Source organism: Filicampus tigris, chromosome 10 (assembly GCF_054856515.1).
Source record: "Filicampus tigris isolate MCC_2025a chromosome 10, RoL_Ftig_1.0, whole genome shotgun sequence".
Taxonomy (NCBI): Eukaryota; Metazoa; Chordata; class Actinopteri; order Syngnathiformes; family Syngnathidae; genus Filicampus; species Filicampus tigris.
The window spans coordinates 24,016,457-24,032,423 of NC_141226.1; the positions used below are offsets into that span (position 1 = coordinate 24,016,457).

Consider the following 15,967-nt stretch of genomic DNA (forward strand, 5'->3'; position numbering starts at 1 on the left):
GTGGGGATCGGTTTTGATGAAAAATGAGCCATTGTCTCACTTGCCTTGTTATCGTGTGTGTGTGTGTGTGAGTGAGTGCAGCGCAACAATGCCTCTGGACGTTCGCCCGGCATGTTCATCCATAAAACATAGGAAAGACCGCCGCTCCATCCGTGTGGACAGGTAAGGCACGTTTGGTTTTGAGTAGCCATCACTTTGCTCCGCAATTATCGGGACACAGCGACAGTGACGGTGACTTGGACCAGCGCAATAGATTCGATTTGAAACAATCAACAAGACAGCGCAAATGAATAGTTTTCGCTACAAATTGGCATTTACCATTCAGCAATTGCAGCCATTTAACAAAGTCACTGTATAGCTCATCACTTTCATTTAACGCTTACATTTAACTCTCCTGTTATGATTTCAAAATGTAAACCATTTGTGTTATTTGGTTAATATGCAGTGGGCCCTACTGACTCATGAACGTTTTTTGGACAAACACAAACAGGAGGCTTTAAGAGAAAACCTTCAATGAAAACTGCGTTTACATTTTAGGAGAATAAGTGATAATAACGTCTTGCGGTGTGGTTTCACAAACCTGTAAATGACTTTTCGATTTCAATGTTACGTCATTTAAATATACATGAAACCCTCATTTGTTGCGGGGAATATGTTGCAAAACCTCCTGCAATGGGTGAAAATCCACGATTAAGAGATACCATATGAAGACATTTCTAAAAAGTAAAAATATTTTTTAAAAAAACTCTTTATGCACGAAAATGTTGATCAACATCAAAGCTTGTGGAACCAAGTTGCGAGAGTTTTGTGTTTTAAAGGCGACTCACCCAACACTGATGCCAGGCTCCGCTCACACCCAGTGATATCACGAGGTAAACCGTCGGCCATCCGTTTAATGCAGTAATTCCCTACGACTGTTATTATAACGTATCCAATTTCACTTGATTAGTCAGACAATGACCATGGATTTACTACAAATAATGCATCTTTGCTAGCGACGTAAAGCGACGGACAGAAGAATGAAATGACAGAAGATACATAACTCCTACCGTCACTTCAACATGGTTCCTGAGCACCAAGATGCCACAAGACAGCGCCAAAGAAATACTTTTATATTAGACAGGGCCTTATTCAGACCAGAATCACATCCAATAGGCGAGTTCTACAGCAACTAACAGGAGGCCATTGCCCCCCCCCCCCCCCCCAAATCCATAATGAGGCGAATTCATGAGTAGCGAATCGCCAGTATGTAAGAGAATAATGAATATATTTTTTGTGACATTTTTGGTGATTTGCCGTGATATTTACTAATGTACATGTGTACCTTGGCTGGATATAAAACCCTGGTCTAATCCACCGATAATATACCGATTAGGGCTGAACAACTAATCACATTCAAATCGATATATCGCAATGTAGCAGAATGCAATTTTCAAATCGCACAGGCGAATTTGGTCAAGTTGTTATAGTCAACGCTTAAAAGACTGCAAGTCAAAGTGTTTCGTAAGTTAAAATCTCTAATTGAAGTAAAGTAAATTGAAACTGTGTTTCGTATTAATCCATGCTTCATTTACCTCGATTATAGCATAAAGCTAATATATAAAAGCAAAAGAATGTATAATAAATCTGATATTCTTTGTTGTAATACAGATTAATGTATAGCTCGTGTTTGGTTAAAAAAAATATGGGAAGAGGAAAAAAAGAATCGAATATTAAATCACAATCGCAATATTGAGGGGCCCAAAAAAAAAAAAAAAAAAAAGGGATTATTTTTCAAGAATAAAAATGTCATTATTTATTAATTCAGCCATAATACCTGACCAGATTTGGGGGTGATCGGGTGAAATGTGCATGTGGGTTTGATTCCTCACACTGGTGTGTGTTTGTGTCTCTGTGTGCTGATATTTGGAAACCTCGAGAGGCTATCAGTTACTCAATTGCTGTGTCACATTTTGTCATAACTTAGCATAGCCCTCGCAGGACTGCAATGGCCCCTGATCGGCCTTTTGACTCATCAAAGAATCTGCTGTGGTACTTGTTTTTATTGTCGGAGTTTGATGTCCGTTTGTTTTCATACTTGCTGGGGTCATTGTACCTGCGCCGCTAGGGCTCAACAAACCACAATAGATGATTGCACCAGTTAAATATCCGTCAAAGGCCTGAAAAATGGTTAACTTTCCTGTTTAGGTTTGTTCTTTGGTACACCAAAAATGTTCACGGGTCATTTTTTGGTACACCGAAAACATTTATGGGTCAATATGACCTGCTGCATGTTAAACCATTAAAAAAAACAACAAAAAAAAAACACTTCAAGATTTTAGCCCCACAAGGCTCGCTCCCTTTTTGGCTCTTACGTCACTGCCTGGTCAATGTATTTATTACACCAGAGCTATTCAAAAATATTTTTAAAAATATTCAATGTAAATAATCAAAAGTGTATATAAATATCGAAAAATATATAACTGCACGGCCAGCAGTGTATTTTTTTCATTTAAAAATATGAACCGCAACGTATTAGGAGGGTTATCACATTTAAAGTCAGCTATAAATACAATTCATATGCAATAAATATAATATTGAAGCATGAGGTTTGTGCATTTTTTTCGGCTTGAATGTGGGTCAAAACGTAACTTGGCTGGTGAAACTGGTGAGACAGAACCGTTTATATAACTATGTTTGACTTTCACCACAGTTTTTTTTTGGACTCACTCTTATGTATTTACCAGTACATAAAATTACACATTTTTATGATTTCAAATAATTGAGATTTTTTTTCACAATATATTATAATATAGTATTTATAATACTGGACTTTTGAATATAGTTTTTTTTTTTAAATCCACTATTTTTATTTCTATATCATTAAAAAAAATATATATATATATATATATATATATATATATATATATAATATATTATATATTTTATAACATGTAATCATACATTTTGTAACTTGCTTTATTTAATTAAAAAAAATTTGATTCAAAAATATACATAGGGTATAAACTTTTTTTTTTTTTCAAATAATGTAAACTTCTTTTTTAGCATTTATTTTGACACCCCAGGTCATGGAAAACTTTTTGTAAATGATCAAGGAGGTGTCTCCTATTGAATACATGGTTCCCACCTAGTGGCCACAAGTTGCAAGCGCAAAAGAAATATAAGGCAATATCTTCACAAAACAGACCTTTTTTTTTTTTTTTTTCATACGACATGTATTAGATATGTATCATATACATTTAACCTTCACGCACTCACTGTTGACCTTGACCCGGTGTAAATGATTAACCTTGAACACGCTTATCGCTGCCTTGAAAAGCTGAGTCATGCATCATCTGCTAACAAGAAGCCGATATAATGTGCGCATAGGAGCCGTCGTTGCGTGAAGTGAAGTGCCAGCGAGCGAGTGTGGGAGATTCCCCACGGTGCCCCCTGCAGTGTTGGTAGTTCACTGAGTTGGAGTGAGGCGTCTCGAGGAGCAGGAAGAGGAAGGGGGAAAGATGCAGTTAACATTTCTCTGCTACTGCAAATGACCCTGACGAGGTCTGCCGCTCCTTCGGGCGTGCCCCCTGCACGGACCCCATGACACGGCTGCTTAAGACAAGATAATGTCAGAGACCAAGAACACATTCCCACCCACCCCCACCGCGCTCCGCAGGCAAAGCTTTGTTTTTGCCTTCCTTTGGATGGCAAGTCGCATTTTGGTGCCCTGGTGGGAACACTTCATTAGCCACAGGAAGATGAAGACCTGACGTGGGATTAAAAACTGCAAAACATTCATTCCACTTTGGGACATGTGTGTATTAGGGGTGGGAATCTACCTTTACCTCGCCATTCGATCCGATTCCGATTCAGAGGCCCGCGATTCGATTTAATCCCGATTCAGAGGCCCATGATTCGATTCGATTCCGATGCATCACTACATTGGCTTACGTTTTATAGTCCATGTAAAACACTGGCACTTTTTTTTAAAAGAAAAAACTCAAGGAAGAGCAAAGATTTATATTTCCCACTTTGCCTTCACTCCACTAGTATGAGGGTTTGCTTGTTCCGCCATCTTGTCACGTATTAGCTTAGCCTAGCACAGACGTCTGTTGTACAAACGCACGTAATCGCTTGCGAATGCTTTTAGTTTTTTGAGGTAAACTTTAAATATCGATTATAAATACTCTGTTAATCTGTTATTTGAAGCGGAAGTCAACCCAAGAATATGTTCTATGCAAACCCACTAGTTGAAACACAGCATTCAGATTAATATAGTGTTTGCGGAATAGGACTTAATCCACCCGTTTTTAGCCATCTCTGTGGGCAGCCATTTTGTCACTTCTGTCGACTGAAAATGACATCACAGTTGCTCAGGTAATTGTGATGTCATTTTCAGTGGACAGAAGTGACAAAATGGCCGCCCCCTGAGATGACTAAAAACGGGTGGATTAAATCCTATTCCGCAAACAAAATATGAATCAGAATGCCTTGTTTTAACTAGTTGGCTTGCATAGAACATATTCTTGATAAAAAAAATACGTTTGGGTTGACTTTAGCGTTAATTAATTTTCCAAATAATTCCAATCATAATAATGATGATATTTCTTGAATAATATCAGTATCAGTGATAACTTAAACATGTTTTTTTTTTTTATGTGCATGCTAGTCAATATCCATCCATTTTCTATATCGCTTCTCCTCATTTGGGAAAACTAGGGACCAAAGTGCACAACATCAACGCCAATTGGCTTTGAATTAGTGCGATGTTGAGCTTTGTTGTCACCAAGCTAAGCATCCACATGACGCCGCGCTCAATGAGAGCGCAACCGTCTCCAGTGACAAAAGGCCAAGCGTGGAATGGCGTCACTGTGAAGTGTAGCCCACAGACACACACACACACACACACGCGCACAGTGCTGCACATGTTCTGCACACTGCTGAACAACATCATTGTGCTCTGCTTCCAACTCAAACGGTGACACAACCGATCTGAGCTTCGAGTGTCAGGAACATGACACGTCCACAGAAGGGTGCCCGTCATGACCAGTGAAAAAGTGTGATGATAAGTTACAACCGTACAAGAACTTCATGTGACAGTAATGCCATAAACACGACACAACTAATTGTACTGACAATAACGCAACAATCGGTTACGACCAAGCAATTGGATTGGACAAGAGTCATTCCATGAGTAATGATACACAGTAAAACAGCACTGAGATGTGTAACCTTATGCCATGCTTTTTTTTTTTTTTTTTTTAAACAATCTTTGATGTCCTCCTATCAAGTTTACAAGATGATTTGGTTGGAAATGCCCAGGATGACGTTTTTCAAGCTATTCTAGTTGTGCCTTAAATGCCCGGCACCTTGTTCAGCTTGACTTCTCATTCATATTCGTTATGTTAGAAGCTTTGCTGTGAGTGGATCACCATATTCTTTCATTTAAATATGGAAAACAGCTTTCCTCTCTGATTGGCAGTTGGCGAGATCTTGCCAGCGATTTGGTGTATGGATATTCGGAAGGGTGACGTGAACCTGCATAGGCTTTCGAGAGTGTGTCGTACTTCACCAAAATCGTGGCGCACTCGGCTGATTGCACGAATGACCGGACGCTCACCGCAATAAATTTGGACAAGCGACGTGGAACAAAAACAATGACTTTTATGTCACTCTGTGGTATCTACTGACTCATAATCATAGCCCACATTTGCTGATTGCACTGATAAGGGCTGCCTGCCGAAATACGATCGGACAAATGCTGAGCCGCTACTTCCGCCCCCGCCCCCCACTTTTGTTGATACTTCTCTGATAGTTCTCCTGTCCAAACATGGAGGCTTCACTTTTTGTACAATTTGCTCCAAAATTCCCAAATACGCCAGCAGGTTGTACACTGACCGGGCATGGTGGCTCCCATTGTCTTTTTGGGCGGGAGATGTGTGAGAGCGACGCACTGGCGCGTCAAGCCGGTAGCCGGGCTCATGTGCGGGAGACGCAGCGCAAGTTTGCCGGCGCCCACCTCAAGGCTTTTTCATCTCCGTCCGTCGCTTCAGTGGAGCCGGGCCTTAGTCAAACTGGCACGGGACGCGCTGGGCCCGCGGGTAGGATAGGCCCGGCTGAGAAAACGAGGAGGCAGATGAACAAATGAGATAGGACTGCCACCACTCTCAGGCAGCCTATGGGATAGCCCCCGCCACCCCTCAACCCCGCCCCTCCCTTGCAAACCACAACACTTTAACGATAGTGCCATACAGCGCAGGCGGCGCAGGAACAGTTGCGTGTTTTTTGCTCTGGTGTCTTGTGTCACTCTTTTCTCCAAGGGGGGGTGGCGAAAAGGTTGGGGGGGGGGGCATTTCCGAGTCACATGGGGGCAGCTCGATCTGTTACATAAACGCAGACCTCCATAGCCCCGCAGTCTGCTCGCATCAACTCTGCTCAGCGCAGTCGTGTGGCTTTAAAAAAAATAAAAAATAAATAAATAAATAGATAAATAAAAAAAAGAGAGACTTGTGATGACATTAGTGGCGGCCAAGGAGAGTTGTCGACATCTTCACTCGGCTACGCTGGCAACCCTCACAGCTCACACTGACCTCTTAAAGGTGAAACAAGCTTGAATAAAAAAAAAACAACCAAAAAAAACAACAATGCCAAGGCCTGGCGTCTGTTGGGTCATATTAAAAATGTCTCTTCACGCAGATTCTCAGATCTCATTCTGACTTTTTTCTCAAAGAAATTCTAACTAATGTTACAACCGTTTTCTGTAAGAAATTCAACCTTATTCACCTTTTTTCAATCTTCCCTCACATCATTCAGACTTTTCCCTGGAATATTTCAAAGTGTTCATGAAATATTTTGAATTTTTTTTTTTCCGGTAGCAGTACAATGATTGTGTCATCACACAACAACATTTTTCCACCTACTTTAGCATTAAGGTCTTTTTTGAAATATATTTAGTGGAATATCCTTTTTTTATAGTCAAAGAAATTCAACTTTATTTTCACATTTTTTCGTCAACATAAATGTTCCTTTTTTCATCTGACTTTTTTTTATCGTAACATTTCGATTTTGTCGCAACATTACATTTTCCCTCATATAAGACTCATTTTGATTCTCATCGACCTATCTATCCAATATTATACTATTTGCTTGAATAATTACAACTTTATTCTCTTCTCCTAGATAAATATTGTAGATTAGCGTTCCCCAGCCAAGCCAAGGCACTTACTTGACATGTTTACCGTACCTGTCGCTACACGTAGCAGGCAGTAGTAAATGAACAAAAAAAATGCACGGTATGTACTATATATAAATAATACTTTTCGGATCAATGAAGTGAAATGCCATCAACTCCCGCAGCGCACCTGATGATCTCTCACGACACACCAAAGAGCCACGGCATAGTGCTAGTGATTTATTGACCTCGACGGCGAGATGGATAGAAAAAAGGGGGAGCAAGCGGGACACACATTACCGTTAAAAAAAGACAGGTCTGTTTTACATGTCACAGCAAAATATAACCTTATGAATATTCAAGAGTGGCGTTTGGCTGCCGCATGTTGCCAGACCTTGGATGGCGAGCAATGTCAAAGCACGTCTTACAGGAGAAAGGCTGCGGGCGCTTCAATCAATAGTTATCAACATGAAGCACACTGTCCCAAAGCTAGAAGAGCCCGAATTATCTGAGGACACCAGTGCCACCGTCTCTGTTGTCATTGCTCGGAATCTGCTGCTGGTTTGGTTTCCAGCTACACTGACTTCACTAGTTCAGTGACCGGCCATACAATTGGCTACATCTGTCTCACGAGAGCCGATGAACATTTTGCTTAGCCGTGCACGCATTTTCATGGATTTATTTCATTCTAATACAGCAGCAACTTGTATATTTCAATCAGACTCAATTCTAGATTTTTGGGGGGAAAATCAAAGTTTGGAACAAAAAAGGTTCATTCAATTCGTTTGATATCCTCTCCTCTCATTTCATTTATTATATCACCTTGGTCTTGATGCAATTCCAATTTCAAAAGAGTCAATGATGAAAAGGTCCAATTGCATTTTTGCGGTCGGCGCAGGGTGAAAAAAAAAGGTTAACACCTACTGTGTCTGTCAAATAGCGCTATTTAAAGAGAGGATGTTCGTGTCAGTATCATGTTTCATTAAATCACTGCGACCTGCGAGTGCTAATTGTCCATCACGGCCAGCCACTTGCACTCACTGTCGAGGAACGCTGGCTCGCTGGCTCGCTGGCTCACAAAGTGACGTTGACTTTGAGTGCCTCCAATGTTCACTTATCAGCCAGCTGTGTCGTTTGGACGAGGCAAAGATTTTGGAAGGAGCAGCAGGGAGAAACGTGTTCAAAGTTGGAGGAAGGGGGGGAAGATAAATTAAGAAGAGCCAAACACGTGCCTATTTGTCCCTGCGGGATTGCACATGTCCAAATCCCCAGTGCTCACTCCAGCAGCATCCCCTATCTTCTTACCAGGGGTGCTAGCTACGCCACATCTCCTCCGTCACATGGAGAGGGCAAGCTGCGAGGCGACCGGTCCCGCGGGCCCAGATGGCTTTTCTTTGGACTGGAAACTACTCAGACAGCACTAAGATCCTCTCGTCTTGTTGCTTCTTCTCAGACAAAACTGAGACAATGACACTTAGTGGATGTTACAATCTCCACATATTCGCAAATTCCAGCGGTGTTTGGAGGTTGTTGGTTTTTTTTGTTTTTTTTTCAAACACATCCTCTGTTATTTGCTGACAAACTCGTTTGTTCACTGGTTTTGGAATCTTGGTTCTTGTTGTTGGGCTTAATTTATTGACGGTGGGTTTTTTTTTGTCCTGTTTTGTTGGCGGTACTTTAATGCACCTAGTTCAAAGTCAACAGCAAAGTCTTTTTCTGCTTCTTCGCGACAAACAGCTTTGCCTTGACAAGTTGCCTGTATTCCCCAACGTTTATTAATGTGTGTGAATGGCAAAAGGCGAGTTTAACGACGTGCTCACGTGCACATTTGTTAGCCCATGCGCGACGTCGTCAGTTTATGCTGGTGTGTTATTTAGGCTAGTGTGCTACCTAATACCATTGTTGAGGAGTTGATTTGTTTGTGGTGAATAATGCTTAGCGGGTGACAACGCAAGATGAGCGCCGTTAGCTTCACTTCTCGTAAGCGGCGTCGTGTTTCCAATCATATATTTGTCCGCGTTTCGCTTCTCGCAACAGGAGTTCACCGGAATCATCTTCACCGTTGGTCATCATTAAGGGTTATTAAGGATCACGCGAGGGTAAAATTTTAACATTTTATGGTCACCGTGACGATGGCCAGATCCAAGCCAGACACTAAAACCGCCATCTGTTCATTTGACTTTTGAAGGATCCCTTCCCGGAGATGACAGCAAGCTAGGGTACGCTCTGTTATCTGTCCGTACTCCTGGATGGAAGATGTAAATATTATCACTACCACATGTGACTGAGCGGATCTGCACCCAAGACTCTCATGTCGCTATAATATTTTTGGACTCATACTTGTTTTGGGGTTTCGCATTGACGACAATTTGTAAACAATTTGCAATCCAGGCGTTGATCAATGAGCAATGGGACAAAACATCTTGGCGTACGCCTTTCAAATGGCAAAATTAGCAGACTTCCTGTTCTTTCTGTTCCAGGCAAGACTTTACGCCTCAGCCTTAATGACAAAAAGTTGAGAGAGATTCAGTACAAAGTAGTCATAAAACGATGATGGTAAAGTCAAACCATTACTGCAGGTAAAATGGAAATTTATGTTAAGAAACTTTACGAGAATAAATTTGCAATTCGAAAAATGAGACCATACCAATGTTAGGGAGGGAAAAAAAAATCTGAATCAGAATCACCTCTATTGGCCATGTCTGCTAAAAACACACAAGGTATTTATTTCCGATAGTTTGAGCCAACACGACTTTACTCTTTTTTCCTGAAGCAATAAAACATATTCTCGTAGTATACTTACTTTTTCCTTTAAATAATTATGACTCTATTCTCACTGTAATGCAACTTGTTTGTCAAATGGACACAACTTTTTTTTGCCTTAGAAGAAATACATCTTTATTCTCGTAAAGTACAACTGTAATTGTCCGAAGGAAGCGCCACTTAACTCTTGTAAAATTACCACCCTTTCTTTTTATGTTTCTATGACAAATAGCACTTGCTCCTTCAAGCACAATAATAATCTTGTTTTGTAAATTCCTAACTTTTAAGTGACAATGAAAACTGGGCAGCATTTTCAAGTAAAGGCGCAACGATTCCTTTTATGAGTCTTGTCAGATTGCGCAGGTGTGTTGTAGTCACTGTGTGTAGCTTAAGCCGTAAGGAGAGAGAGAGCCAGAGAAAGAGAAAGAGAAAGAGAGAGCAAGGTATACATACAGAGAGAGGAGGAGAAAGAGCGAGGAACCCTCATCAACTGCGTTACAAATGTTGCACATGAGCGCCGAGTGTGTGGGCATGAACACGCTCCCTCACGTCGGTGTTCATTTCATTGCGCACAACCATATTCTCACATCTCAACTCGTGGATGAGGGTCTTTTGCCAGAGGAGGATTTTTTTTTTTTTTCTCCCCGTGCTCTTGCTTTTTTATGATTTAATAAGACTTCCTGCATGCTCACAAGGCTGGTGTAACAGAATCCAGACCTGAGCCAGAATGTGAGGAAGGAAAACTGATCCAAAAAGAAAGTCGAGCGTGTTGTTTTGGGCTTTTGAAGAGTATCCATAGGACAGAGGGGTCTGGGATTTGAGGATGGAGGTGCTGTTCTACGCCTCAGATTGGGCAGGGGACCTAAAGAGGGACCTTTAGGACGGGAAATGCATTTGCCACTTCTGCAGGTGGGTTTTTGTTTTTGTTTTTTTCCCATTATTGACAAAACAATTCATAACATAATTTGAAATGGGTATAGCAGGCATCTTTGTAAAAAAAAAAAATGCTGTAAATTCAAAATCACATCGATTACTGTGGTAATGTAACGTTAAATGTTGTTGTTATCCTTTCGGCTTTTCTCCTCATGTCCATCGAAAATACCTCATCATAGAACATTAAAATGATATATATTACAATACATAAGCTATTGTTCAACAGGCATCTAGTGAGATCCAATACATACAAATATTTCCTATTCAAGTTTTTTTTACGTGAATGTCATTTGCAGCGGTGTAGAACCGCATTGGATCACAACATTTTGGCGTCCTTATTTCGAACATGGGTGAGGCAAAATGTTAACACCTTTATTTTTGTCACATCTCTCTCAGTAGATTCGACAGATGTACCTCATCCGCATGAACAGTGGATGTTATATTACTAAATATTTTTTATCTAATTGTTTTATATACATACATATATATATACATACATATATATATATATGTATATATATATACATATACATATATATACACATGTATATATATATATATTTATATATATATATAAGTTGTATTTTTATTATATTATTTATTATTAAAAAGAAATGTAATGGTTAGTTATTTACAAACAACTACCTTACACTTTGACCTTGAAGGAAATGTTGAGAAAGACATTTCAGCAAAAAAAATCTTGAAAGTAATCATTTCCATAAGACTCAATTCCTCTCTGTAATTGTCACAAAATTCTAGACGTATTTGAAAAAAATAACCCTTGACAAAATATTACTTTGCAATAATACATGCGATCGTTTCACTCGAGCAATCGTAACAGTCTGTTTAAATGAATCAAACCTCTCCTTGCACCTGTTTAGAATGACATCAGTTGACCTACACGACGTGGCACTCATTGAAAGGTGTAATTTGAATGGAAGTAGTCATAGCGAGGCAGCCCCTCGTGTCATGCCATCCTGAGGCACACTTACCCACCATTGGTGCCATCTGTCTCCACGAGGCCAAAGCCTTCCCCAGTGTCGGCAGTGCTGGATCATGAGTTGGGGGGAGGGCTGTGCGGGGATCGGGGGAGGGCGGCTTCACGCCAGAGCCTCTCCTGTTCCCTCAGATGGCAGGGGAGATGGCACATCCCATGCCGGGGAGCGCGGGGGGCCGTGAACTCAGGGATGGGGGCTCATCGTGACACCCAAGACACCGTGAAGAGAAGGAAGGCCAAATATTTTTGGAAACACAGCCAAAAGGTTAGAAAAAGAAAAAGACGGCTTTTTGGTACTCTTTGCTACGGTGCCATTTGCGGTGATACGGTAGTATAAGGTGACGCTCAAGCCAGGAGTGGGCAATCATTTTTGTGCTCAGCCGTCACATTTGATATTTAAAATGGACTTACTGTATGTGCCAGGTCGTTCGTAGAAATTGATCAACTGAGTATTTAAAATAGTAATCATTTCTAAAATTGCATTATTGATCATTCATTCAATTATAATTTATTAATCAGTGAGTGGCACGCTGGCAGACTGGTTAGCACAGCTGTCATAAGTTCCTGTGAGGAGTCTGCGTGTTGTCCCGCGCTTGGTTTTCTGGTTTTCTCTTCCCGTTTTTTTTTGCAAAGACGCGCAATGTTGGGCTTATTGAAGATGAGAATGTGAATGGCTGTTTATCTATACATGCCCTGCGATTGACTGGCGACCAGTCGAGGGTGTACCCCGGCTCTCGCCGAAGTCAGCTACGGTAGGCTGATGAGGATAAGCAGTACAGAAACGGGATGGATGGATCCATTAGAACGTTCAATCTACACACACTGAAAGTTGTTGAGTGTTGAGCGAATCATCGCTTCCATACAGGGATGGAATGGGCAGAAAAAAAAACTGATCATGCCAGTATTTTGGGCTGTTTGAAATGAATTCACAATTGTGTACGTACTGCCAAAAACGTATCTATACAGTAGAGTGTGAATTCGAATTTCCCCTTGAGGCATTATAATGCGTATAATAAATGATCTGTGAAAAACACTTATGTCCATTTTTTTCATTTTTAAAATATTCGCGTCAATGGGGTTTCTGCATGAGGGACATCCCATAAAGGTGAACATTTTTAAAAATGACAAAATTGCACAACCGTGCTTTTCACAGGACAGTGACGATATGAAAACGTAAACTATTGTTCGCCATCACGTCCACTGGCCAGAGGCTGAGCAGTGCTGTGCGTGTGTTTTTTTTGTTGTTGTTGTTGGTTGAAATCTGGTTGAAATCACTGTTTTGAGCGGGCGGTTCAGTGTCATGCAAATGAGCCGCTGCTCACTCTGCGCCCGTACAGCTTTTATTGCCGACAGACTCTTGCCACCGCTTGAAAATGGCGGCTCTTCCCCCAGGCTAACTCTCAATTTATGAAACCTGCTAACTGTTACACAATTCAGAACAGATTGCCGACAGACACAATTTTGGAAACAGAATTCCATAGTTGCAAGTTGGACAGGCACTCCAGAAAGCCAACTATGTGTAAACAACATTTGTAACATGTCCCCTTTTGATGGAACGCAAGGACCTGAAATTTAAGTACAGGCGGTCAATCTTGAGATAGTTTTGACTTTCTGTCGAATCCATTTTATTCTGAGAGTCCATCTGAACCTCCAAACTTCCGGAACCGTGCCGAGTCCTTCGCGCTGTTGGCGACCCCAACTTGATTTCCTTAAGCTGTGGATGAGAGATGAATCCGCCAAAAACCAAATGGTCGCCAGTTCAATCTGTGAGATCAGGAATTGGGCACAGGCAAAAGATCCCACCTATCCCTCCCCACATGTAACGATTCGATTCTGTTTCCTCTCTCCACAGACTCTAGTTGAAAAGCTAGCGAGGGCAACATGAGTTGGAGCTTCCTCACTCGTCTGCTCGAAGAGATCCACAACCACTCCACCTTTGTGGGCAAAGTGTGGCTGACTGTGCTTATCATCTTCCGAATCGTGCTCACGGCCGTCGGAGGGGAGTCCATCTACTCAGACGAGCAGACCAAGTTCACCTGCAACACCAAGCAGCCGGGCTGCGACAACGTGTGCTACGATGCCTTTGCGCCCCTCTCGCACGTCCGCTTCTGGGTTTTCCAGATCATCATGATCTCCACACCCTCCATCATGTACATGGGCTACGCAATCCACAAGATCGCTCGCTCGTCGGAGCAGGAGCGCCGGAGGGGTCACAGGGTCGGCAAAAAGCCGCCGGCTCACTCCAGATGGAGGGGAAGCCACAATCTGGAGGACGTGTTGGAGGGCGAAGACGACGACGCCGAGCCCATGATCTACGAAGACGCACTGGAGGGTCCCGAGAGCAAACCCGAGCTGGTGAGCGGCGCTCGCAAAGAGCAGCCAAAGCATGACGGTCGCCGAAGAATCCTTCAAGAGGGGCTGATGCGGATCTACGTCCTTCAGCTCTTGTCACGAGCCATCTTTGAGATTGCTTTCCTCGCGGGACAGTACCTCCTGTACGGCTTTCAAGTTAGTCCTTCCTTTGTGTGCAACCGGGTCCCCTGTCCACACCGAGTGGACTGCTTCATCTCCAGGCCCACTGAGAAAACAATCTTCCTTCTCATCATGTACGTAGTAAGCTGCCTCTGCCTCATCTTGAACGTGTGCGAGATGCTCCACCTGGGAATCGGCACTTTTCGAGACACCCTGCGCCTCAAGAGGAACCGGGGCCGGCGGAGCTTCGGCTACCCCTTCTCCCGCAACATCCCGGCCTCGCCTCCTGGATACAACCTTGTGATGAAGACAGACAAGCCCAGCAGGATGCCTAACAGCCTCATCGCCACCCACGAGCAGAACATGGCCAACGTGGCCCAGGAGCAGCAGTGCACCAGCCCGGACGAGAACATCCCCTCCGACCTGGCAAGCCTTCACCGCCACCTGCGGGTGGCCCAGGAGCAGCTGGACATGGCCTTTCAGACGTACCAAACGAAAAATCACCAGCAGACCTCCAGAACCAGCAGTCCCGTGTCCGGGGCGACTATGGCCGAGCAAAACCGCGTCAACGCGGTTCAGGAGAAGCAAGGGGCCAGGCCCAAATCGGCCACCGAGAAGGCGGCCACCATTGTGAAAAACGGAAAAACTTCGGTCTGGATCTAGATATATTTGGTGTATTAACAGTTCTATCTTAAAGACCCTGCACTTGAAGACAGGCGCTACTTTGGACAACAATCAGACCATTTAAAGGATGACGGATCATTGCGGACTTTAGCCGTTTAAAAAATAGACACTAAGAAACTGTTGAGAATCGTCTTTGTTACCTTCCGCTGTCATTTTGTGCTTTAACATACGCCTAGTTAGTTACGTCTCTAAAACTCGACTAATTCATCAAAACAGAAACCGAGAGTGTTCAAAGTTATTTATCTACTGTTGCCAAACTGGATTTATTCGCTGATTTCTTGGGAAGGGTGAATGCGGATTGTTGCCGAAAAGAAGGGTACCTTTTCAATATGAATGGCTTTTCTCTCGATAGTATGGACGGTGTGAATGAGTGTTGCTGGAAGCAGATTAAATGTGAATTGTTTTGATAAAGAATCATCACGTTCCTGAATGCTCTCCTGCTAACAGATCCATTCATTTTCAGTCATTGCATGTTTAATATCCCCACCGAAAAAGAAAATCAAGATCACATTTTATAAGCAAGACAAATGGTTAGTTATGTCATACTTTTTTTTTTTTTTGTTATCTAAAGACGATGCATGCTTTACATAGGCGACGATAGAAAACCCACCTTTAGCGATGAAACTACAGGTACTTATGTTTAGGCATGTTGAGTCTCGAAAATGAGTGTTTTTCAAATGGATTTTAAAGTTTAATCCTGCCTTCACTTTTATCATTCATCAAAGTGCCTCAAACTTTCCAAGACTGTTATTGTATTTTATTGTGGAAAGGAAAATAAAGTTATTGGTAAACTCTGTGTTTTACACAAAGTTATTTAGCAGCCAGAATATATATATATATATATATATATATATATATATATATATATATATATATATATAGTATACATACATATATAGTATATACATATACATAGAGAGAGAGAGAGAGAGAGAGAGAGAGAGAGAGAGAGAGAGAGAGAGAGA

At 42.0% G+C, this 15,967-nt stretch overlaps 3 protein-coding genes across 5 annotated transcripts in view; 1 reads left to right on the forward strand and 2 right to left on the reverse strand.

The window, feature by feature from the left end:
• The window catches only part of LOC147141452 (coiled-coil domain-containing protein 13-like), a 40,730-nt gene that overhangs the window by 22,733 nt on the left and 2,030 nt on the right, over positions 1–15,967 (reverse strand). The window lies entirely within an intron of this gene.
• The window catches only part of higd1a (HIG1 hypoxia inducible domain family, member 1A), a 30,377-nt gene that overhangs the window by 12,376 nt on the left and 2,034 nt on the right, over positions 1–15,967 (reverse strand). The window lies entirely within an intron of this gene.
• gjc2 (gap junction protein gamma 2) lies at positions 61–15,737 on the forward strand. 3 transcript variants are annotated; one of them, XM_086042235.1, is made up of 2 exons: positions 61–162; positions 13,699–15,737. In XM_086042235.1, the coding sequence occupies exon 2, from the start codon at positions 13,728–13,730 to the stop codon at positions 14,979–14,981; it is 1,254 nt and encodes a 417-aa protein (XP_085898361.1). In that variant the 5' UTR covers positions 61–162; positions 13,699–13,727; the 3' UTR covers positions 14,982–15,737. The 3 variants fall into 3 exon arrangements, with proteins under 3 accessions (XP_085898361.1, XP_085898360.1, XP_085898362.1); XM_086042234.1 differs by lacking the exon at positions 61–162 and adding an exon at positions 10,400–10,825; XM_086042236.1 differs by lacking the exon at positions 61–162 and adding an exon at positions 12,067–12,111.